The 24509-nt window shown below is 42.9% G+C and overlaps 2 protein-coding genes and 1 long non-coding RNA gene across 4 annotated transcripts in view; all 3 read left to right on the top strand.

The window, feature by feature from the left end:
* LOC131243444 (auxin response factor 5) overlaps nt 1–3731 on the top strand; it is a 29412-nt gene extending 25681 nt beyond the window's left edge. For both annotated transcript variants that reach the window (XM_058242813.1, XM_058242814.1), the window contains 3 exons: nt 531–1936; nt 2727–2917; nt 3424–3731. In XM_058242813.1, the coding sequence (XP_058098796.1) occupies nt 531–1936; nt 2727–2917; nt 3424–3583 (1757 nt within the window). In that variant the 3' untranslated portion in view covers nt 3584–3731. The remainder of the gene's footprint in view (nt 1–530; nt 1937–2726; nt 2918–3423) is intronic.
* Nucleotides 3732–3790: 59 nt separating this feature from the next.
* Nucleotides 3791–3979, top strand: LOC131244607 (uncharacterized). The gene is made up of 2 exons (XR_009170422.1): nt 3791–3851; nt 3885–3979. It is a non-coding gene; the product is annotated as an uncharacterized LOC131244607 (long non-coding RNA).
* An 8093-nt stretch (nt 3980–12072) lies between these two features.
* LOC131243443 (peptidyl-prolyl cis-trans isomerase Pin1-like) lies at nt 12073–22752 on the top strand. Its single transcript, XM_058242812.1, has 2 exons — nt 12073–12474; nt 22376–22752. Exons 1-2 carry the CDS (start codon nt 12234–12236, stop codon nt 22498–22500), a joined length of 366 nt encoding a protein of 121 aa, XP_058098795.1. The 5' UTR covers nt 12073–12233; the 3' UTR covers nt 22501–22752.
* Nucleotides 22753–24509: the final 1757 nt, after the last annotated feature.

Below are 24509 nucleotides of genomic sequence, written 5' to 3'. Positions count from 1 at the left end.
CCAAGGTTTTGAGTACATACCATTGATTTATTGGTCCTGCCAGGAATATTCAATACCCCAAAAATCTCGTTGATAGGAAATCCTTGCCACCAATCTTGGACTACTTTTCCATTGAATGTAGACCATTTGCGTATGTCTCTTTTGAACAATCCACTCGCAGGCTGAGATTGAAGGCCGAGGATCTTCCATAACTGTTTCTGTGACCCACTTGTAGAAACTGAGAACCTTGGGCTGAAAACATAGCTATGGCTATTAAAGAAACAAACTTTAATGTAACTGCAAGGCATTAGCATGTGGTTTATTGCTTGATTACTGTTTCTTGAATTAAACATGGTTTGTGGGTGATTGTGTGCATATGCAGGGAATATACTCTCCTAAAAAATGGGTGGGGGCACCGTCGTCATAATAAAAAAACGATGCTTCTAAGTCATAACTCCCCTCTATATATAACATACTCTTGATTCTCTGTCATGTTTATTTAGTATATCTATGTAGATTGTCACATCTAGTTGGATTGGCAACCGTCTCAGTTTCAGGGGCAGACATGGAATGGGAGAGTATCCTCAAAAGAGCTTTACCACGGATTCCAGAAAATGGAAATACCAACATCCAATATCCTGTAATTCCTAGTATTGGTTCGGAACTGATGAAGATGCTGCTTAAACCAAGTGCTGGTCTCAACATTCAATATGGTCGTCATCAGTCAATGGACGCTGCTACGATTACCGAACTCTGTAGACCTTTTCCTTCCGCTGTCCCCACATGTTTGTTGAAAGGAACACTGCTAAAACAGGAAGAATTGCCCACCCGAACATCAGTACAGCAACAACACCAGTTTCTCTATCAACAGCCTGAACTGCCCCTGCCAAATTGTTTGCTACAGAATCAGACCACTCCGATTTCTGCAGGCCAACCACAGCTTGCAGATTCGGAATCAGCGTTAAAGAAGCACAAGCAGCCACAAGAAAATTTTATAGAAGAGTCAGTGTTGGAGTCAAAAAGTCAAGGCCTTCAAGATAAGTACAATGAACATAAGAAAGAGCAGTCCGTGCATAATTTTGAAAGCCCGCCGCCGGAAAAGCCTCAAAATATTTATGAATTGTCCCAATTAGTGCAGCAACAGCTGGAGCCAAGTACCATCCAATCGCAGCAAACGGAAATACCCTCACTGGATGCAAATAATATAAACAACTTACTTCCATACTCGAATCATTGTTCAGCTCAGAACTCAGACACTGGGGATTTAATGTTGCATGCGTCTAATTTCCAGTCTCCTACAGCCGCTGTAAGATCTCTCAATTCCATTTCTGCGTCAGCTACTTCGGTGGTAAACCTGGAATCTTTGAATCCTATTGAGAGACTTCAGTTTCCGGGCATATCAAATTCCGATTTGGCTTATGGTCTAACATCTTTGGATCAAGATTTCTTAGGTCCGCAGCAGCTATCTTATCTAAGATACCTACCCCAAATAGAGCATCATGGTCTTGGAATCTCAATGTCTGGAGTGCAAGATGACATATCTGGTCCACATGATATGAAGGCCCACCTGCAGAGTGTCTCTAATTCTTGTGGGCTGAAGGACTTATCTGAGGAGAGTAACAATCAAAGCGATACTTACTGCAATCTCCATTTTGAAGTGAGCAATGCAAGCACTTTGATTGATCCTTCTGTTTCAAGCACGGGTTTGGAAGGATTCAGTGCATTGAGTGATGTTGGTTTTCGAAACACTTCTGAAGGCCCTATTGGAAACTTTAGTTCGGCTCAAGATGTTCAGTCTCAGGTTACTTCCACAAGTCTGGTGGACTCTCAAGCATTCTCTTTTCAGGAATTTACAGACAACCCAGGTGGTACCTCTTCAAGCAATGTGGACATTGATGAGAATAGCTTCTTACAAAATGGCTCCTGGCAACCTCCACCTTTGCGAACTTATACCAAGGTGCGATGCATGAATTGCTTCACAGACATGATACTTAGATTTGTTGATTCTTGGATGCTGATTTTGTTTCTGAAGCCCAGTCGTATCTGAATTAGTTGTCAAGCAATCTATGTTGGCACAAAGGTATTAAAAAACGGTTATGTAATGGCTGTTACTTAAACAGTAACGGTGGAACCTGTTACGTGATACAGGGCTGTAACTCCTGATCTGGAAAAAATGGCCTATAATGGGCATCTATGATTGGCATAACAGATTGATATGGGCCAGCATGGGGCTGATACATTGTCGCTTTCAAAAAAATCTACTGTTAGTCTGTTACAGAGCCGTAACGGGGTATCGTAATGGTCATATGCCCGACTGTTGTGCTGGCCATTACCATTATCTAATACCTTGGTTGGCATGCATGGGGAATATGTTTGAGATTCGAACTGTTCATCCGCCACATCCTTCCCTATATGACCTGCACCCTACCCTGGATGGCCCATATCCACACAATCCCACTAGAAATACGATCTTAGCCAACCAATCGGAGTACTTCTGATCATAAGATGTGGGCGATTAGAAAATTGTCCGACAAGTGGGCAGAAATCAATGTGTAAAAGACCCTCCCATTGGTGGCCAGGATCATTCAACCATTGTGATTTTTTGGGTATGATATATCCATGGTGGGTCGCAACAAACGAATGGTTTGCGTCTTGAATGATTGATGACTGAGATATAAATGTTTGTAACAGATACTTTTCCATTCCTCAACTACCTTGTGATGTTTGAATTCATTTTAAGTTAACAGGTCCAAAAGCTAGGATCTGTTGGGAGGTCGATTGATGTCACCCGGTTCAAAGACTACAATGAGCTGAAGTTTGCAATTGCATGCATGTTTGGACTTGAAGGGCAGCTCGATGACCCTAGAGGTTCTGGATGGAAACTTGTATACGTGGATTACGAAAATGATGTTCTTCTCGTTGGAGATGATCCATGGGAGTAAGTCTTCTTCTCATGAATGGTCCACTGCGATTGTCGTATTTAAAAAAAATCCAAATCTCTCTCCCTCCCTCACAAATCCAAGACTGCCCTTATACTTATGGGTAATTACACCTCTTACCACACATTGCCACATCTTTACACCTGTGACCTTTGCTAGTGCCGCATGTGTGTAAAGCTATGCACATGCACATGTGGGCACACAAAAATATGAAATGCATTTATTGATATGTAATCCATCCATAAAGTTGTAAATAATCTGTAAATCCTTCTGCCTACTGCCAACGATTGTTTTTCCCCTTTCTGTCAAGCTAGCATGACTTAAATACTACTGAGGGCGTGTATTTGATCGTAGTTTGAAAATATTGGGATTTATTTACAAATACTTAATAGATAGAGGAAATTTTGATGTCAAAAACCCTTTTTAAATCTTTGTAATAGATCTTTTCGTCACTATTCAAAAGAAAAAAGAAAGTCTCTGATTGAGCATTGAATGATGGATGCAGGGAGTTTGTAATCTGTGTCCGGTGCATCAGAATTCTATCGCCGTCTGAAGTTCAGCAGATGAGTCAGGAAGGGATGCAGCTTCTTAACAGCACCATGATCCAGGGGAACAAGAACTCATTCCCAGAAGGTGGCCATGATGATGTTTGGGATGGCCCATGATATGGGCCTCAAGGCACAGTTGGAAGCTCTTATCCCATGCGATGAAGATACAGCATTACGAGTTGGGGCCCACTTGATTAATGGCAGACATCCTCAAACCTCTGGTAAAAACACGTGGTACACATTTCTGCACCGCAGATTTTTATTTTTATTTTTATTTTTTTTTAATTAATATCATGATAGGTTATGTCTGATTTGTCTTGGGGGGGGGGGGGGGGAGAACAGGCTCGATTGCATTTGATGCGCGGTTGTATTCTAAATGACTGTAGTTTTGTTGTATGTGTATTCTAAATGACTGTAGTTTTTGTTGTATGTGTAGACAGTGTAATGGGTCTCTGCTGTAATGCCATATTGTTCGATGCAAATGCATGGATTCGTGGGCAATGATTCATGTTATATATCAATGTACTCTTCGATTTTCTGTCCAGGAATGCTACTGTTAGTGTCTAAATATCTCCACAATGCGATCAGGGGTGTTGATTTGATGGGCCATCATGCAGTGGGGACAAAGTACAAATTACAAAAGTGAAGGCAACTGGATTATGGGTAGTGCTGGCAATGAAAGTATTTGCCACCCCTTCTCGGGAGGGGATTATGGGTAGGGCTGGCAATGAAAGTATTTGCCACCCCTTCTCGGGAGCGGATTAGGTGAGACCCTGGATCGACTGAGGTGGCCCCTGACTGTGGGGCTCATAGTGATGTATGTGCCTTAAATCCACACCATCCAACCGTTTTGAAAGCTCATTTTAGGGCATGATCCCAAAAATGAAGCAGATCCAAATCTTATGTGGACCATACCACAGGAAACAGTAGTGAATGAATCCCCCACCATTAAAAACTTCATGGGGGCCACTGGAATGTTTGTTTGCCATCCAATCTGTTGATAAGGTCACAAAGATCTGGATGAAGAGACCACACAAATATCAGCTTATACAAAAATTTTGTAGCTCATGCTAAGTTTTTAATGTTCGATTAGCACTGTTTCATGTATTATGGTCCACCTTAGATTTGGATTTACTTCATTTTTTGGATTATGTCCTAAACTGAGCTTCCGAAAAGGATGGATGGCTTGAAAGTCACATACATTACAGTGGGCCCCACAGTCAGTAGTCCCACCCACCTCGGTAGATCCTGGGTCTCACCTAATCCACTTCCCCCTACTCATATACATAGTTTGATCACACTAGGCGGGGGCCACTAGCATGCCTATAATCCATAGTGACCAATTCAAACCGTTAATCTGTGTAAGCCCACTAAATGGAGAAATTCTAAGAATATCCTCAAACTTTTTTGAGTGCTTTGATTGTTGTCAAATATGTGTTCTCTTCAAGTACCTAGATGTGTCTCATGTGGAACTCTCCATGGCAAGTCACAGTTGGGTGTCTATATTGTTCAAAGTATCTCCGATATTATCCAATACCGATAGTGCCAGTAGCGGTACGGATAATATTGGTCATATCAGAAATTTCAGGTATCAACGACATATCGCTTAGCATCGCCAATATTCTCAACTTTGTAAATTCCAGGTGTAGCTTGTATTGCCAATGTATTGAAATCAGCTATGTATCACCAACATTTTCGATTGTGTAAACTTCAGGTATAGCTTGTATTGCCAATGTATCGAAATCAGCAATGTATCGCCAACATTTTCGATTGTTTAAACTTCAGGTTTTGCTTGTATTACTTGTGTATCGATGATATCGTTTAATTTTTTTGACGATGATATCGTGATATTATTGTTATTGCAACATGGGTAATACCACAATCTTTCGTTTCCTTTCCAATTGTTGATGTTTCTCGGCGAAATGTCACGTGTTGTTGATATTTTGAAATATCGATGGAAAGTTGGATGGATGGATAGATGGGATGGTTGGATGGGTAGATGGGATGGCTGGATTGATTTCTTACGAAAACACGCTTTTAGGCACCCATTCAATGGAAACTTATTATGTATGCATTCTTTTCGTAGTTTTTAATTCCTATTATGCAAATGTGTATTTTAGCATCTTCTGAAGTTTCATTGAAAAATTACATTGTTTTTTCTCATGTTTTCCCGTATTTCTGGTTATCGGTGATATTATCAGCGATATCGACATTGTTTCCATATCCCCAACTAGCGAAACTTCAACACTGGGTGCATACAATGAATAGGTATCCTCTCGTTGAGTTGCACCTATCGTCGCGCCATCTTTCATATATTTCCCTAGCTCTTGCCCTTGTTAACTTCACACATCTCCACGTTGCTACCCTTAGTATTGTCAAACAACCATTTACTCCAAAAGCTTAAGCTGTTAGAGTGTGGTGTATCAATGTATATTGAGGGACTTGATCACTTTAACACCCCCCCGCACCGCATGGGAACATACTGAGAAGGGTGGAGGGACACTCACACCATAAATAGGCCGGGCTTGATTTCCTAGTCCCTGGGCTGGACCTGATTTTTCCTGACCCCCCATGGGAGAATAACATATTGAGGGCTTGATCAAGTCCCTCAATGTATATTGAGGGACTTGATCACTTTAACACCCCCCCGCACGTGCGGGGTAGGAACTCCGCATGGGAACATACTGAGAAGGGTAGAGGGACACTCACACCATAAATAGGCCGGGCTTGATTTCCTAGTCCTTAGGCCGGACCTGATTTTTCCTGACCCCCCATGGGAGAATAACATATTAGCGAGGCATATTTGCTGCTCTCGAGATTCGAACATGTCAAACAACCATTTACTCCAAAAGCTTAAGCTGTTAGAGTGTGGTGTATCAATGTATATTGAGGGACTTACTTTATCACTTTAACAAGTATATCTTGTTGCTACCCTTAGTAGGTCTTGTTTAGTTAGATCTCCAAAGAGTTTTGTAGTTGGATTCCTTTATTGACTTCAAGAATTTCCTAATGTGGAAGAGTAGATGTTGGATGGAATCATAGGCACAGTAGCAATTGTTCGCGGTTCCTTCCAGGCGGTTGGGATGGAATCATAGGCACAGTAGCAATTGTTCACGGTTCCTTCCAGGCGGTTGGGATGGAATCATAGGCACAGTAGCAATTGTTCACGGTTCCTTCCAGGCAGTTGGGAGTAATATCAAGATACTTGATCTATCTTCAACTCAGCTATATATTGAAATCCTCACCTCTGTTCGATGAGAATAGTGGTAGGATTCCAAGAACCAAAAGTCACACTGTCAGTTTAGAGAGTTGAGTTGGACCCAGATCATATGCATGGACCCATGTCTAATTGGTTAGATGAGCTAAAAAATCTCAAAAGGCCTTCACACTGTTTGAAGGTTGTCTTCCATGCAATCTTCTTCACTTACTGGTAATGGACTAGGACTATCCCAAAAGGTTTAGGACAACCTTCCTTTACATCTCTTCCAACTCTTAAAAATCTAGGGAACTTAAAAGGTTTCAGATTCCTCTTACAATTCTTTAGTTTTGGATCTACACCCTAATTGGATTCCTCCATTTCGGCTTACAATGATTAACCTGAGTTCCTGTCATTTAGGACCTCCATTTTCTCCTTGGCTACAAATAGAAGCTCATCCAGTTCTTTGATCTCTCTAACATCCACGCTTGCTTGGTTTTGGGATTTAACACACCAACATCTGCCATTAAACCCTTTGAAAATGTATAACATGATTTCTGCCCAACCCTTTGAAAATGCATTCTTGGGCCCTTGTTGATTTGAGTTCAAATAATTTCAGTGGTCATATAAGCTTAATAGCAAACTCCCACCTAACTTCTCTTCAGGTATTTTATGTGGTGGAGAATTTGTTATTTGGTTCAATTCCTTCAAGCTTTGAGAATCTTGTTGTTCCCATAAAACAAGAACAGCAGACAACACTTCATTTCCTATGAAGGATCCTCATTATTTTACCATATACAAAAAGTCATCGTTTCAGAGGGCTAATGATTGAAGAAGATGATGATGAAAGACCCAGATTCTAAACATGTTAATGCGGGGGTATTTTCACATCGGGCTTGAGTGGGGTGGCCTGTAAGATACAGGGGCACACTCGGGGTGGGCAACCTGTGTAAGGCGGGTAGCTCGTGTGAAGTGGGTGTGAAGCGGGTGACTCGTGTGAAGCGAAACCCCATGTGAAGTAGAGCCCACGAGGGGGTTTTGGCCGAGGTCCTAACCCATGGGATGTGAGGCCTGGGCTATGAGATGAATGGATTAATTCGCCGTGCTCTATCAGTTTGAGCTTTTATCGGAATGGAATGTCTCGTGTTCGAGACTCCTCACCGGAGGTGATTCACATGTGTACCCAAATTCATTAGTGTGCTGCAAGAAAAGTCTTTAATCTAACACTAGGGTAAAAAAGAATTTCTTATTTCACCCTGAAAAAAATAGAGAATTGGCTGTCTTTAAACAGAACGAAAGATGGGTTTGGCATTACTTATAAGAAGTGTGAAATTGATTTACAATTCAATAGGCATTAATTTAACTATTGTCATAATATAATGAGTATGATTTTCGAGATATATTCCATCCATAATTGTGATGCATAGCTTGACATTTTCACTTCGCTCTGCTTTGAAAGTTGGGAAGCCCTAAGAATCAGGTTAATCCAACCATCATGTGGGGCACCAAATGAATTTATAGAAGTTTTTGGGTGATTGTCGCTTGTTTCTATGGCATGGCCCACTTAATGATTAGATATGCCTCATTTATGGAGCATATGATCACTCTCCATCAAAATGCTACGCATATTTGGCTTGATATCAAAACTAAAGACTGATCCAAAATGCAGGTGGGCCAACCATAAGAAATTGTGGAGAACTTCTAAATTCACATGGAGGAGCTCACCTTAGCTTTCGAATGGCCTGATTTCATGCATGTTCCTTCGTCCTGATAAAAGGGGCATCGAATGACGGATTGGACAACATACAGACATGAGGGTGGGCCCCAACCACATTTAATGGTAGGCATTTCCATCCCAACTGGTTCTTATGGTGTGGCCCACTGAATCTCACACATGAGGTAGATGTACAGAGATACTCCCAAGACTAATACTTGCATGCAGATAGCAGAAAAAATCTTCAAGATATCTATAACTTAGAAGTGAATAAGCAACCAAAGATCATGCTTATGGCCTGCATTTTGACAACTGATTGCAAACAGGCAAACCTCATCCTACCGTCTTTCCTGTCAACATACCACTTGTGCAGGACATCAGTACCATTAAAATGCTGGGAACCACCATGAAGATAACCCTTCTTGAAAATCAAGCTGATTCAATCACTCAATGATTCAGACCTGTTTGTTGAGTCAAGACTGTCAGTTATCCATTGATTCCAACCATGTAGCCCACCTTGCCAAGAGCCTCACTATGCAAGGTCTTATATCGCCCTATCAAGGTGTGTTGTACAGGATCGTCAGATCCTAAATGGTATTTTGATTGCTAATGAATATATCCACTCTAGAAAGGATGCAAAAGATTCAGGATAGTAGGCAAACTAGATATGTAAAAGGATCAAGGTAGAATGATTAGGGATTTCTAAGTTACATGATGAGTACGATGGGGTCCACAGAAAAATGAATGGATAGGATCATGGAGTGCATCTCATCAGCCCACTTCTCCATCCTTATCAATTGTTCACCTTTCAATTTCTTCGTAAGCTCGAGGGAGTTTGAGGCAAGGAGATGTCCTTTAAAAAAAAAAAAAAACTTCTGGTGGCATTAAGGTCCAAGATGCGGTCTTATACAAGAATTCAAAGTGGGGCAATTACCATTGTTGCACCTTCAATCTTATACAAGGATTCAAAGTGGGGCAATTACCATTGTTGCACCTTCAATCTGCTGATGACACGATAATCTTCTGTAACATAAATTCGAAAGAAGTGGCCAATATTAAATTCACCCTTTGATGCTTCTAAGTGGCCTCAGGCGTCAAAGTAAACTTGAGCAAAAGCTCCATGGCAGGTATCTGAGTGAGTGAATCTCACCTCAAATGTCTAGCCAACGGGTTCGGGTGTAAAATCCATGGTTTTCCCATTACCAACTTGGGTCTCCTATTGGGGGCTGGTGAATCCTCCCGCTCCATTTTAAGAGTGTGTTATCCAAAGGATTTTAAAAAGGTTTGCAATCCTATAAGAGAAGTTTTATACACACACACTCTCACAAAATCAACCTTAGCAAACATCCCAATATCATGTTTTTGTTTAAGGTTCCACTAAGTGGAAGATATAGAAGATTTGAAGATAATTTTTTTTTTTTCGTGGGAAGGCTTGTCATAAAAGAAGAAGAATTTTGACTTCTTGAGAGGAAGTGCAACGAAGCCAGGGGCATAGGTTTACGAAAAGTTAGGTAGAAGAACAAGAGTTTCCTTGGGGTCGTTTATGTTGTAAATGATTTACTATTAAATCACTTCAATGTTGTAAATGATTTATAGTCTGTCTATTTGATTTTAAGTTGTAAATGATTTACTAATAAATTATTTACAGTATCTGGATAGTCTATAAATAATAAATGAAATCTACTTTTATAGGCTTTCATTCAAATAAATAAATAAAATAAAATATATTTGCTCTCTCCTAATTTATTAGTAAATCAAAACTCATTTTTGTTGGTAAATGAGAAGGGGTTTTTACTAATAAATCATTTACAAGTAATAAATGATTTACTAGCAAATTAGAGCATCCAAACACAAATAGCAAATAATTTGCCTCATTTAGCACCATCCAAACAACTCCGTAACAAGTAATGGTAGAGGTTTGGATCATAAAAATAAATTTTTTTTTTGTACTGGTTGTTGCTAGAAAAATTACAGCGAAGACAACAACGCGATAAGATCAAATCATAATTCAGACTCAACATCCAAAATGTAAAGAGACTGTCAGCATGGGGTATAGGTCAAGGCAATGGGGAAATTTCTGTGAGAAGGATTCACGCTATCAGCTAAAAATGGCAAATCGTTACTTCTCAGTTATAACTAGTTGACTACTAGTTCCCAAGATCGTTGATTATTACTAGGTTCTCAAGACTCTATAGGTTAACTCACAAGTAGGGGTGTACATGAACCGAGCTAGCTCGGTTAGCTCGCTTGACTCGGCTTGAAAAAGTTCGAATCCTCCTGGTTCAAAGCTGAGTTTGATCTAAGTCGAGCCGTTTTTTAGAGCTCGAAAATGAGTTGGATCGATACGTAGCTCGAACCAGTTCGACTCGAATCAACTCGGTTAGGTAGGTATAAAAACTTAAAAAAACCGTAGCCATTCCCTCCCATTTCTATTTCTTCAATTTGTTTGAAAATTAGAATCCACCCAACTACAACCAACTCCCTGCCTCCCTCCCTCTCTACTCTAATTCGACCAGACCAGCTCAACTCCCTGCCTGCCTCTCTCTCTCTTTCTGCTCTCATCCAACCAGCGACCAGCTCAGCTTCCTGTCTCCCTCTCTCTGCTCTCATCCGACCAGCGACTAGCTCCCTGTCTCCCTCTCTCTGCTCTCATCCGACCAGCGACTAGCTCCCTGTCTCCGTCTCTCTCTTCTCTCGTCCGACTAGCTTGCCCCGAGAAGCTCCCTCTGCTCATCCCAGCCGACCAACAACCCAACTGCGTCTCTCTCTCTCTCTCTCTCTCTCTCTCTCTCGTCTCGCCACCTAACCAGCAGAGGCCCTCCGCCTCTCTCTACTCGTCCGCTGTCGCCGCCCGATCAGCAGCAACCCGCCCGATCGGTCCGCCCGCCACCTGCCCTTCCTACCGGTAAGCACTCGAATCGAACTCGGCTCGAAAGCTCGAACCTGACTCGAACTGGTCTAATTACTAACCGAGCCGAGTCAAGCCAGAGATGTTGGCTTAATTACTAAACCGAGCTAAATTTGAACTGAGTGTGCCTAGTGACCGAGCCGAGCCGAGCTGAGGCTAACTCAACTCGGTTCAACTCGATGTACACCCCTACTCACGAGGGTTCTTGCAAAGAACGTACAAGATGAAATGGAAAAAAATATGGCATGAAACATTACCAATGTTTGGATTTGTGGATTCCATGCTTCATAGATATATTCTACATTTGATCATAGTTTTTTATGGGGCTCACCAGTATGTTCAATCTACATATCCAATGGTGAATCCCACCTAATAGAATTGTGTTCATTTTAGCCCACAAGTACATGGACATATATTAATAATCATGGAGATCTATTCATCAGTACATGGACATATATTAATAATCATGTAAAAGAAAAATCATCTGTTAAACATACATGTGTGGCTCATTAGTTGAGTAGACCAGCTTGGTTTCGGGATCCGGTCGAACTGTTATTTGACGAATTGACTCGACAACGTTGCCCATCTGATAAGCAGATAGGCATGATTTTTGTGCCGGTTGATCTTCATGGTGGGGCCTACGGTCCTCCCGGTAAAGATGTCCTGTACAAGTGGCATTTTCGACGGACATGATCAATTCTCTTTCACACGAGTGAGCGAGCCACATGTGGGCATATGTAATACAGCCATTTCCGTCTGTCATTCTCTTCTTCCGCCGAACCCTCTCAATTTGGTCAGCCAGTAGAGGCTGGACCATCTGATGGGTGGCCTGGATCCAGCACACGCATGAGAAGCGGCACGTGCAGGGCGAAATCTCTATCACATGCACGACGCATAAGAACGCTGCTTCCAGGAGAGAGAGAGAGAGAGAGAGAGAGAGAGAGAGAGAATGTCATCTTCTCAGTCAAAGCAGGTTCGTGCTTCCCATCTGCTGATAAAGCACTCGGGCTCTCGAAGGAAAGCGTCTTGGAAGGATCCAGAAGGCCAAGTCATCAAGAATACCAGCAGGGACAGTGCCGTGGCCCAGCTCAAAACCCTCAGGGAAGAGATCATCACTGACAAGGCTAGATTCGAGGACCTCGCCTCCCGCTACTCCGATTGCAGCTCAGCCAAGCGCGGCGGTGATCTTGGTCAGTTCTTCTCTCTCTCTTTTCATCCGTACATGAATCTAAATCTATACATCTTTCTACGGTTGAGATTTGATCCCGATTGAGTACTCTTTGGAAGTTTACCCAGGTTTCAGATCAATTGCTTTGTTTTCTTTGAGCGATTTGATTATATGAGTGAGAACTGTCTTTTGTTCCTGACGATTAATCTTCTTCTAGACTTTAATCTTACGGTGGATGGACCATCCCTTAGAAACCCAAGATCGTCCAAAACTGGTACATATCGGTCTGGTACTCACCGGTATTGTCCATGAAACATACAGCCATATCGGGCTGAAACAGCCCGATATAGGGTAATACGTGGTGTTGCGGGATTGTATCGGTGGTGAAAGATACAATACCCAATGCACTGATTTTAAACCTAGCGGAACCTTACTTTATTTTTATTTTTTTTTTTCCTTTTTTAAACTTGATGGGAGAATCATAAGGTATTGTTTGACAAACTAGAATTTGGAAGCCAGGCAACGAATTCTTTGAGATACTTGTTATTGGTCGAAATTGGCTAGTTAGGTGGAGTCACCTGCCGACGCGTGGACACCTGCATCAATCGTACGTAAAGGACAATGGAGGTACCAATTGTGGCTGGGACCTTTCGATGCCTAAGTCAAGTGGGTGGACTGAAAGTAGATTTGGGACTTGAGTAAAGGTTTTTGGTGCATCCCTTTCTCCAATTGCAATGGGTGTATTTATAGGATGTTTAGGCGGCTTCAAGACTTGCGTATCCTGGTGGGATACACTGGATTTGCTAGAGGGTCCTTATTTGAATGAGGATCTACTTTCGAAAGTATCGTTGAACCCGCATTAGTTGGCGTGATCCTTGGATAGAATCGTACCAAATCTTTCATTTCTTGATTCGAAGCAGAATTCTCTCCAGGTTTTCCATCTCTCTGGTTAGCTTGGGAGATGATTCTCATCACTGAGCTATACCCTTAAACAACTCAGTTCAAGGTTGGCCTAGGGCTCATCTCTTCGTCGGTGCCTTATCAGTTCGGAAAGTTCATCTCAATATTCCATTCGGCCCAGCTTTAAGGCATTCCTACTGTGATTAGTTGTATTTCTAATATAGCAGGCCAGTTCGGTTATCTCCATAACAGTGCCCCCTCTCCCCCATTTCGAGCGCGTTGTATACGAGCTTGGAAAATATGAGCCTAAACTAGTCCGGAAGCATGGGAACTAAATTTCAAATTGCGAGTAGCCGATCTTTTCTTTTTGCTTGAAATTTCGAGTTGAACTTAGATTTGTTGTCTAATGATGAGGGCGGGAATAAAAAAAGGCAGCGCCCATTGCGAGATTCGAAGAAGATATGATGGCGATTGCGTGGTACGAAGGGACGCCTATTAATTGGCAAGCGTCGTTCAACCCCTCGACTAGTCACAAACAGACAGTTGTCGCTCGAGTCATCATGATCTTGTCCGGGCTAACCTCGAGTCGCCACATGAAGGGGCACAGCAGTCGAAGCGTCTCCTCGAGCCTACGTGGCTTTAGTCAACAACAAATGCCTTGCTACAGGGACTGTATAAGTATTACATCCCCCATCATTAGCTCATCAGTCCGTTTCTACGAAGCTTGAGCTCTGCCGACCTGGTCTGGTCTTCCTCTCTTGCCTCCAACTTGCAAGTTCATTCTTCTTCAGCATACCTCAGCCGGACATCTCTAGCTTTTGGTACGCCTGGACCTTTCTTTGCTTCCTTTTTCTTCATCCTTCCTCCACGGGGCCTTCCCTCCCCCTTTTTTTTGTCTTCTGGAGAGAACTATGGGGCCACCTCCATCTCCGAGGGTTGGCCTGCTGTACAGGAAATACAACTATTCATAGTAAGAATGTCCTAAAGTTGAGTCATTGGAATACCAAGATGAACTTCCCGGGCTAATAAGGCACCGACAGAGAGATGAGCCCTGAGCTGACCTTGAACTGAGTTGTTTAAGGGTAGAGCTTAGTGATAGGAATCACCTCCCTAGCTAACTAGAGAGACGGAAAACCCGGAGAGAATTCCGCTTCGAATAAAGAAAGGAAAGATTTGGTACAATTCTATCTAAGGATCACGCCGATTGAGGTAGGCTCGATGATACTTTCGGAAGTAGATCCCCATCCAAATAAGGACCTCTAGCAAATCCAGTGTATTCCACTAGGATACACAAGTCTTGAAGCCACCTAAATATCCTATAAGTACACCCATTGCAATTAGAGAAAGGGACACAGCAAAAACCTTAACTCAAGTCTCACGTTTACTTTTAGTCTGCCCACCTGACTTAGGCATTAGAGGGTCCCCGGCCACAATCGGCACCTCCGTTGTCCTTTACATACGATTGATGTAGGTATCCACGTGTCTGCAGGCAACTACACGTAACTAACCAGATTCAACCAATAACAGATAGCCATATTCGAGCTATAACGATGATTTTGGCGGTCATGTTTGGCAACTAGGAATGAAATTCTGTGGAATCCATTAACTGTGTCTGGACACTTGGAATTCATTCTAGAATTTCTGCTACATTTTGTTTTGATTTCAGAGTCACTGATATAAGAGTAGCTTTTATCAGGGAATCCAGCCTCTTGACCTTTCTACATTTATATTGTGCATCACTTGCAACTTCTTATCTGTATTGGCCTCTGTATAACTAGTTCACAACAAATTGCTCTGACCCAGACTTGTTTCAGATGATTCGACTTTCTTATGGAGATTGACTTCCCAACTTCTTTCATCTGACCTTGCACCTTTCTTCTTTTCGTGCATTGTCTTTTGTTGTCTGCTTCAATTGTGATTACACATGCATCAATCAGTGTGAGAATGCTGATGCAATTCACTTGATTGTAGAGGCGGTTCATGGCATATGTACTGATGTTGTACATGTCTGCAGCATATGAGCACTCATCAGGTGGGTGGCCACCATGAACAAACCCTAAACCCAGCCTGAAGAATCAATGTCCACATCAGATGGGCCACATGTACATGTAAATGTAGACAATTGCTCACCTTTCCAACCAGCCATTGTTATCATACTTATGTGGCCCACTGATGAGTGTGACTGGCCTGATTTTTGGGCCAGGATTGTGGTTGCCCACAACCTTTATGTGGCGCCCACACTATGATTCATCCATACCTCGCACGTGTGCTATGGATCATCTCTTCAGATCTCACTCCACCTGAATAACCTTGGCAATTCTCTGTGAGCATTGACGGATTTGGGCTATTCTTCAGATGTGTTGACTTTCCACCCCCTCTCCACTTGTTCTACCTTAGGCATTCCATCTTTCACTGTTTGGAATTTGCAGGAGTCAGGCACCTTCAATTGTGCTGGTTTAAATCCGATTTTCCAATATGTTTAAAAGGTTAATTGTGGCCTACTGTGGCAATATGTTGTACCGTTCCGTCGCTAAGGATGGGTTAACACGTATTTGCTTCCCAATCCAAAAAAAAAAGAAGAAGAAGAAGAAGAAGAAGAAGAAGAAGGAAAAAGTAAAAGGACCCCAAGTGGAGCCTTTCATTAGGATGGATTCTGCAATGGATGAAAGCACACCTACTTCTTGCTGGGTTTGGGCATATAATGACCCGAGTGCCTTTAGATGGGAAGCTAGTGTCATCCATTAGCTTGGGCTTGAGTGCATGTCATGTTAATGCTGTTTGAAGTGATAATCAACTTCTACACGCGGCTGTTTGAGTTGCTAACTACGTCTCACTAAGGTTGTCCTCTTGGTCAATTTACATCCCATCCAACCCTCTGTTGGTATTTTTGAATAATTCCTATTATTCGATCAGCCAACTAATCTGTATATGTGATGGTGCTGTATTCTGAATCTTACTAACAAGCATTCATGGATGGAGCGAAGAGTTCAATCATCGGGAGCTTGCTATGAAGAATGAGTGCTTCTGTCGACAGAGGGCTTTTGTGAAGAAAAAGTTACTTGTTCATCAGTAAAAATGTGAACCGAGTATAAAACCACACTTATTGAATTCAGAAACAATAGTATCTATTTGCTTGGTTCCAAAAACAGGATTTGCAGCTGTATTTTCTGTGACAAACAAAATCAGTGATGATAAGGATGAGATCAGAAACAAGAGACTTTACGCATGTGACCTCATTTGCTGTAGCTCTTTATTCTACTTCTGTACTTGATTAGGTGATAATATCAAGATAAAGAGTAAATCAGATGTTATCTCTCTAGTTGTTGTGATAAATTGTCATGCCCCAAAACCGAAAATCGGATTCACAGAGATCCCGATCGTCGAATCCGGTATCGACAGCCTTCGTAGTACCCCATTCTCGGCTCCTAACGTTCATATGCCATATTCCGATTCTGGGATTCTACAAGGAGGATTTTATTTATTTATTTATTTACAATTAACTCATAATAAACATAACCACAAGATTACCCAATTCACAAAGGCAATATCATAATCACATATTCACTAATATAATCATTTGAGTACAATGCTGAAAGGGAAATACACATCGAAAATCAAGCTCCAGAAGACTGCTGTACACTCCAAGCTCAACACTGCTGCAACCTAACATCGCCTGCACGCATCTATCGTGCATAAGCTTATAGAAAACTTAAAGGGTGGTGTAAGTGTGTGCACAATGTAAGTGTCAAGTATTCAATACAATGTCATAATCATACAATATCGGAAATACTGGTAATCCATAAATTGTATAATGTCGGAATAAGCAAAAATACTGACAAGATCATGAATTATCAGAGTAAACAGAAGTACTGACAAGATTATAAATCATACAATAACAGAGTAAGCGAAAATACTAACAAGTCCATGAGTCATACAATATTAGAATACGCAATACAAATCAACAACGCAAATGAAGAATCACAGAGAGTCAAATATCAGATGCAGAGGATGCAACGCGATATACATTTCTAATAAGTAACACAAATAGCGTCAGCCATACCTAGACCATGTAAATGCAGAAACACAATAACCCAAATTGCCATATGCCGCGGATGTAATGCAAAATGCGGTGCGAATGGAATGACCATGCTAAGGTGTGAAGTTGGGATGGTAATACGTAGTATCGCAGGCTACGGGGTCCATTACAATGGACTTATATCCAAACTAGTCTCATACCTAATTTGGATAGTCAGACTCAATATGGTAAACTCCTGATCTCAGGTTAGTCGCGTGCCGCAACCGAAATCCTGGCCATTGCGAATGTACACGTAACAAATCGTTGCGCACTACCAGCCCGAGTGGATAGTGAATGAATGAATGAATGAGTATGTAACTCCTGCTCAATAAGTTCACATATTAGTACAGTTCATCTCTGGGATCGTCACCGAGGTCTAGTATACTCTCCACCAACTTGCCGCCTCATCAAGCACACAATTGGGTAAGTGGAATAGACCTCACTATCCGCCTGGCTAGTAGTCAGCCAATATCTACTCGGCACATCGATAGCAGACCCATTCACGAGCTGGTCAAACTCAGCCTAGCTATGCCTACTCCCTCAGGCGGGTAAGGCCACACCCCCTCCCAACCGACCACGACACAGTGGGAGACGTGGCCTACTGGTATACGGCCCTCATGCGCTCATACATATCCACTCGGTCTCGACATTGGGGCGTCCTCTGGTACTAAGAGGGTTTAGGGATTTTCACTCAGGGTCATATATGGCAGCCTGATGCTAATAACATATTTCCGGTATCCCATCTAGCCATCCACGATATGCCTGTGGAAGCTACGGCCCTAATGTCGCTAGGGCGTATAGTAATCACAATGCAAGATGCATGAGTCATACAATCCAGTCATGCATCAATCCTGCACATACCGTGCGCTCATGTGAGATAACCTCCACATATAAGAGAGTCTCATAACAACCTGCTCAATGATATATGCAATGGTCAACCACATGTCATATCAAACATGCAGATGATACGTATGGGCATGGATCATGATGCTATGCTGTCACATACTCATAATCGGTATCGGTAGCCAACATCGATAATCAACATCAATAATTGGTCTAATAAAGGGCCTAAGGGAAGGTCACAATGAGGACTTCTAACCATCATTGCCCATCAATGTGGACAGTTAACCAACATTGCTCCCAAGGAGTGGCCCATACAAGGGATTCATACACAGCGTAACGGTTTATACATACATCGCATTGGGCCTCAGCCATGGGCCTTGAATACATCACAATGGGCCTCATCATATGGGCCGAAAATACATCACAACGTGCCTCATCATATGGGCCTCGAATACATCACAATGGGCCTCATCATATGGGCCAGAAATACAGCACAATAGGCCTCATCCGTGGGTTTCAAATACACAATAGGTGGGCCCTACACATGGGTCTAATATACATAAAGGTGGGCCCTGCACACATGTCAAATGAGCCCCAACAGATGGACAGCGTGCCTGCTATACACTCATCAAGGTGGGCCACATAAGTGGACGGCATGGATAAAATACGTACAACATGGTGGGCCCCATCCGCTGCCAAAATAGACGGATGGTACGAATATAAACTACATGCATCATAGTGGTGGGGTCCACATCCTAGCTGGACAGGACGGCGTGGTTAAAACACAAGCATCAAGGTGGGTCATACGTCCATCAAAATGGACAGATGATGTGGCTACAGATTACATGCAATCAAGGTAAGCCCGTCTTAAAATGATCTGGAAAACTGGATGGACGGCATAGATGCAAAACAGGTGGGTGGCGTGGAATACACCACATAATTCAAGTGGGCCCCACGGAACTTGCTAACATCAATACCTCAACTATCAAGTTGGTGTGAGGTACTCCAGTCAATCCGCATCCACCGTCCACAGATTGGACAGTGCGGATGCAATACATTAAATCAAGGTTGGCCTCAACAACGGGCTACAAACACATCAAGGTGTGCCTAGTCACATGGGCCTCATATATATCAAAGTGGGCCCAACAACGGGCCACAAATACATCAAATGGGCCTAGTCACATGGGCCTCATATATATCAAAGTGGACCCAACAATGGGCCACAAATACATCAAATGGGCCTAGTCACATGGGCCTCATATACATCAAAATGGGCCCATCCTTATGTATGTTTGAGACCGGACCTATCCATTAGTTAACATAGAGATGAAGTGAAAACCAAGATATAGGCTTGATTGGGAACTACTGTGGCCCTTAGAAGTTTGAACTGTGGACGTCACTATCCACAACTCTAAATGGTGAGGTCCACTTGAACATTAGATCTGACTTATTCTTAGTCTCAAGCCATAAAATGATCTCTGAAAATGGTTGGAAGGTTAGGATACAACCCATGCATCATGGTGGGTCCCATAAGAATGGACAGCGTGGAGAGAACACATACATCATTGGGGGTCCCACCGTCCACACCACTGGACGGTGGTGTGAATAAGACACATGCATCATTGGGGGTCCCACCGTCCACACCACTGGATGGTGGTGAAAGCACAGTGGGTTCCACCGTCCACTATGGACGGTGTGAATGAAACACCTACATCATTGGTGGGTCCCATGTGGGGCCCACCATAGCGTTTATTTTACATCCAATCCGTTGATACAGTCACAGAGACCCGTATGAAGAGGAAAAATAAATTTCATAATGATCCGGAACTTCTGTGACACCCAGAAGGGGTTTCAATGGTAGACGTTCAACGCCACTGTTCCCTGCCGTGTGGGCCACCCGAGCTCCACATAAAGCTGATTTTTGGGGGGCCCACTGTCCCAAAGCGGACCCAACAAATGCATGGAGTTGATGGTCGACACACATCATGGTGGGGCCCACGGCTAGGACCGTGGGTCCTGCCCGTCCGTTCGCCGGTCAGCGCGCAGGCGCTGCCTGCGTGCCTTCTGGCAGCAGCAAAGTCAGCTGCTACATTTTTTTGTGTTTTTTTTTTTCTGAAATTTCATAGTTTTTCTCGTATACAACCCGCGTCTGAAAAATCCAACCCGGCCATTGGATTCTACGGCCCCTGATCGACCAAATGAGACCAATATGCGACGTATTTTTTACGAATAGAAGAATCAATGTGGGTTTTAACGGTAATACCACTATTTCCTATGGTATGGCCCGCCCAAGGATCGGATAGGTCTCAAATTTTGGCTCAATGCCTAAAATGATCTGAGGAAAATGATGGATGGCTTGGATTTGATTTATACATTAATGTGGGAACTACTTGAATGGCCTACCCAAAAAGCTTAAAAATCTTAAGTTTTTTTTATTTTTTTTTGTTAGCTTGTTAGTACATATCCATGTCAGTACATGCACTCCATGTTAGCCTGCCTTCACGTCCAGCGTCGAGGGACGCCGGACGGCATGGATATAACAGAAGCATCATGGTGGGTCCCACATGTACGTGGCCCGCCTGTTTGGATCACCTAATACTTGTGTTTTTCCTTCCATCCGGGCCCACTAATGGGCTGGATGGTGTAGATCCAACACATCCAAATGACGGGTCCCATATGAAGGTAAATGGATTAAAAATATATACTTCATGGTGGGACACACACACACACACACTAGATGGGCCACACACCCCTTCATCATTATCATCATATAAAGAGAGAGAGAGAGAGAGAGAGAGAGAGAGACACGTGAAGGGGAGGAACCCCGCCACTATTGGGCCCTCCCAAATACAATGCATACATCAAGCGGGTTCCACAATAAGTGGGACCTAAAAATGGAATTCAACGGTCAATCACCCACCTTATTGGCCTCCTTCTTGCTCGGGCTTGTATGCACCGATGCTCAATGTTTAACGGTGGATGATGAAGTCTTGATGGTGGGGATGAGAGATGAGAGGGTGGGCCACACTTGTTGATTTGGGAAAGCTTGGGAGGGCTTAAATGTTTGATGCTTTGTTGCTTAGGAGAGAGTTTTTAAGAAATGAGAGAAATGGAGAATTAATGGATGAAAGGGATGGATGGAGTGGTGGGTGTAAGGAAAGATGGGAGATATGGGTAAGTTAGATTTTTTTTGTAAAAGAGGAATGGTGAGGGGAGAGAGAGGGTTGACTTCTGGGAAAAGGAGGGATGGGTTGTTGTACTTGGGGTATGGCTTGTACTTGACATTGATTGATGGGACATATCGTAGAGATTCCCTCGAAATTCTCAATACGCGGAGTTTCTTCAGAATGAACGTGGACCCACATCTCCTGGCCTGGGTATCGGTTCGATGCGCGAGTCACGGCGTTGGAACCGCAGCGACGGCGCGATCGCTAAGGTACAAGTTTCGAATCGAGCCGACTTCAGTATGCAGGACCCGGCTTAGGCTCGCGCGCAAACGTCAGATACAGATCGAGGGTTGCCGGAATTCGACCAGGAGGACCGCGGAAGCCTATGGAACGGTACGGACTAGAACACGGGTCTTACATAAATTGATCGGTTGATTAGAACCACTACAACTGCAATTAAATTCAATTGTGATAATGTCGCTTTTACTTCATTTGGAGCTTGTTTGGAGCGAATCCCGTCTCTCCGATACTTTGATTTTTCATCTGAATGGAATTTGATTCCTAGCAAGGTAGATGCCCCACGTCTCCGTCAACTGATTGGCTTTTAGAATCGTTTTCCTTTCACTACCCACCAAAATGAAATGGATGGTACTATCCAGTCTAATTCAGAATCGTTTGCCTTTCACTGCCCACCAAAATGAAATGGATGGTGCTATCCAGTTTGATTCCACGAAGTGCCACGGCAGATGCAAGCATACCCTTAAAAAGGTCATTAAAAATTTCACACTCAGATCAGAAATCCTTTATTCTGAAAGAAACAGCGACATCTCTTATTTGGATAGTTAAATATAGTGGTCCACTAATTTCAAAGATATGGTTACTATCACGTCCCCACATGCTTTTTTCTTGATCTGAACTGGTGCTAATGATTCTTGCAGGTCGATTTGGGCGGGGCCAGATGCAGAAGCCCTTTGAAGAAGCCACGTTTGCGCTGAAAGTTGGCGAGATCAGCGACATTGTGGATACTGACAGTGGGGTCCACATCATCCTGCGCACAGGTTGATTCTTTGCAAGTTCACATCATCCTGCATACCAGTTGATTCTTTGCCAGGGAAGTGATTATTTTAGTCGCTGTTAAGCAAAAAGAAAAGAAAGAGAAAGAGAAAGACCTTCCACATGTGGCCATGAGCAGTCTCCACGCTTACACTTATCTTTGAACTTGTGCTTATTGATGCTTACAGTAACAGATAAAATGAATTACCAGGCATATTTCAACATTGTTTTCTCAACCATTGAAAACTGCAGCTGTTCTGAAGCCTTTGTAGCAGAGGAGAAAGTCACAGCTTTAAAAGGGGGCGGTATTCGGGTGTGGGTAGGACCCACCATCTGGCGATCCATACCAGTGTTTTTTTACGATGAGCTATGCTGCCACGGTTGGTCCCATCTGATGATCCCAACCATCTGTTGGTTGGCCTGAAAACGATAGCTGGAAACAGAAAATGGGCAACTAGATCCATATACAAAGGGTCCAATTGGGTGGCTGGGATTGTTTTGCGTTGGATCCTTTTGGTCCCTTTATCTTTTGTGTGAGGCTGCTAATGAATGATTGGGAGCACCGAAACGTGGGCCCCTTTCCCATTTACTGTTGGCAGCAACAGGAATGTGGTTGGTTCAAGCTAACAGGGAGGTTGTTACTCTATAGGGTAGTGGATTAGGTGTTCCCCGGGTAACACCCTAGTGGTTGTTACCCTTACTGTAGGGCCCACCTTGATGATGTGTTGCATATCCATGCTGTCCATCCGTTTATCCAGCCCATTTTAGTGTGCGGTACCAAAAATTAATCAGATCCAAATCTCAGGTGGACCACACCACAGGAAACAGTGGTGTTTTAGTGCCTCACCATTAAAAATTCCAAAGGGCCCATCCTAAGGTTTTCGTAATGTTGATTTGCCGTACAACCTGTTGATAATGTGAAGAACTGAATGAAGATTGGTCCAAAACTTGTGGCCCACAGTTTTTAATGGTCATTTTTCATTGTTTCTAGTGGTATGGTCCACCTGAGATTTGGATCTTCTTAAGGTTTGGGATGGTGGCCTAAAATGAAATGAAAAAATAGATGGCCGGGCATGGATATATAACAAATACATCAAGGTTGGCCCCACATGGTAAGGGTAGCTCCCACTAACAGCTAATCCGCTCCCACCCTACAGATGCTATTTTCTATATCATTTTCATGATAATAATAAAAAAGCTAATCTTTTCAAGTCATTCCTTATGAGGATGTCCGGATTGCCTGACTGTCAGAAGCTATTGGGCCCCCCGTGATGTTTTTGAGAAATCCATCCTGTCTATCTGGTTTGCTGGCTCTAGGCATGAGCCCCAAAATGAAGTTTTTGATCAAGCAGATATTTTTGTGATTTCAATTCATACGTGTGTGGAATGATGTTATGAACGGTTTGGATGGCATATAAACATTATGGACCCCGGAATGTTTGAACAGTAGGCATTTCCCTTTCCACCTTTTCCTGTCATATGGCCCACTTGAGTTGTGGATCTGTCTCATTTTTTGCTCATGTCTTAACATGAGCTAGCAAAATGGGTGGACATGTCGATCTCTCGGAAACATCATCGTGGCCTCTCATAACTAGCAAGCGCGATTGCCACTGTCAGTAGCTACTGGACCGTGCTCTGTGGGCCCCAACATGATGTAGTTTTTCTGTTCATTCAATTTTCCAGATTATTTTAGGGCACTGGCCCAAAAATGAGGCAAATCCAAATTTCATGTGGACACTTCTTAGGGCCGCACAAGTTTTGGATGAAGCTGATAGTTATGTTTTCCTCTCATTCATGTCCCCGTGACTTGATCAATAGGTTCATGACAAATAAACATTACAGTGGGCCCTAGGAGGATTTTAATGAGCTTTTAATATTTTAATGAGTTTTTAACTGTGGGCATTCAATCAGAAAGCCAATTACATCCTGGCCCCACTTGGATGTTAATCCATCCAGGCAGGGGCTCTTTGGGCCTAACTGTAATGTATGGATTTTATCTACATTATCCATGTATTTTTT

Source organism: Magnolia sinica, chromosome 4 (genome assembly GCF_029962835.1).
Source record: "Magnolia sinica isolate HGM2019 chromosome 4, MsV1, whole genome shotgun sequence".
NCBI lineage: Eukaryota > Viridiplantae > Streptophyta > Magnoliopsida > Magnoliales > Magnoliaceae > Magnolia > Magnolia sinica.
This window is presented reverse-complemented; position numbering and strand designations above follow the sequence as displayed.

Coding starts and splice junctions, on each gene's coding strand:
- LOC131243443 (XM_058242812.1), top strand. CDS start 12,234: ATGTCATCTTCTCAGTCAAAGCAGGTTCGTGCTTCCCATCTGCTGATA. Junction 12,475..22,375: donor CAAGCGCGGCGGTGATCTTG/GTCAGTTCTTCT, acceptor TGATTCTTGCAG/GTCGATTTGGGCGGGGCCAG.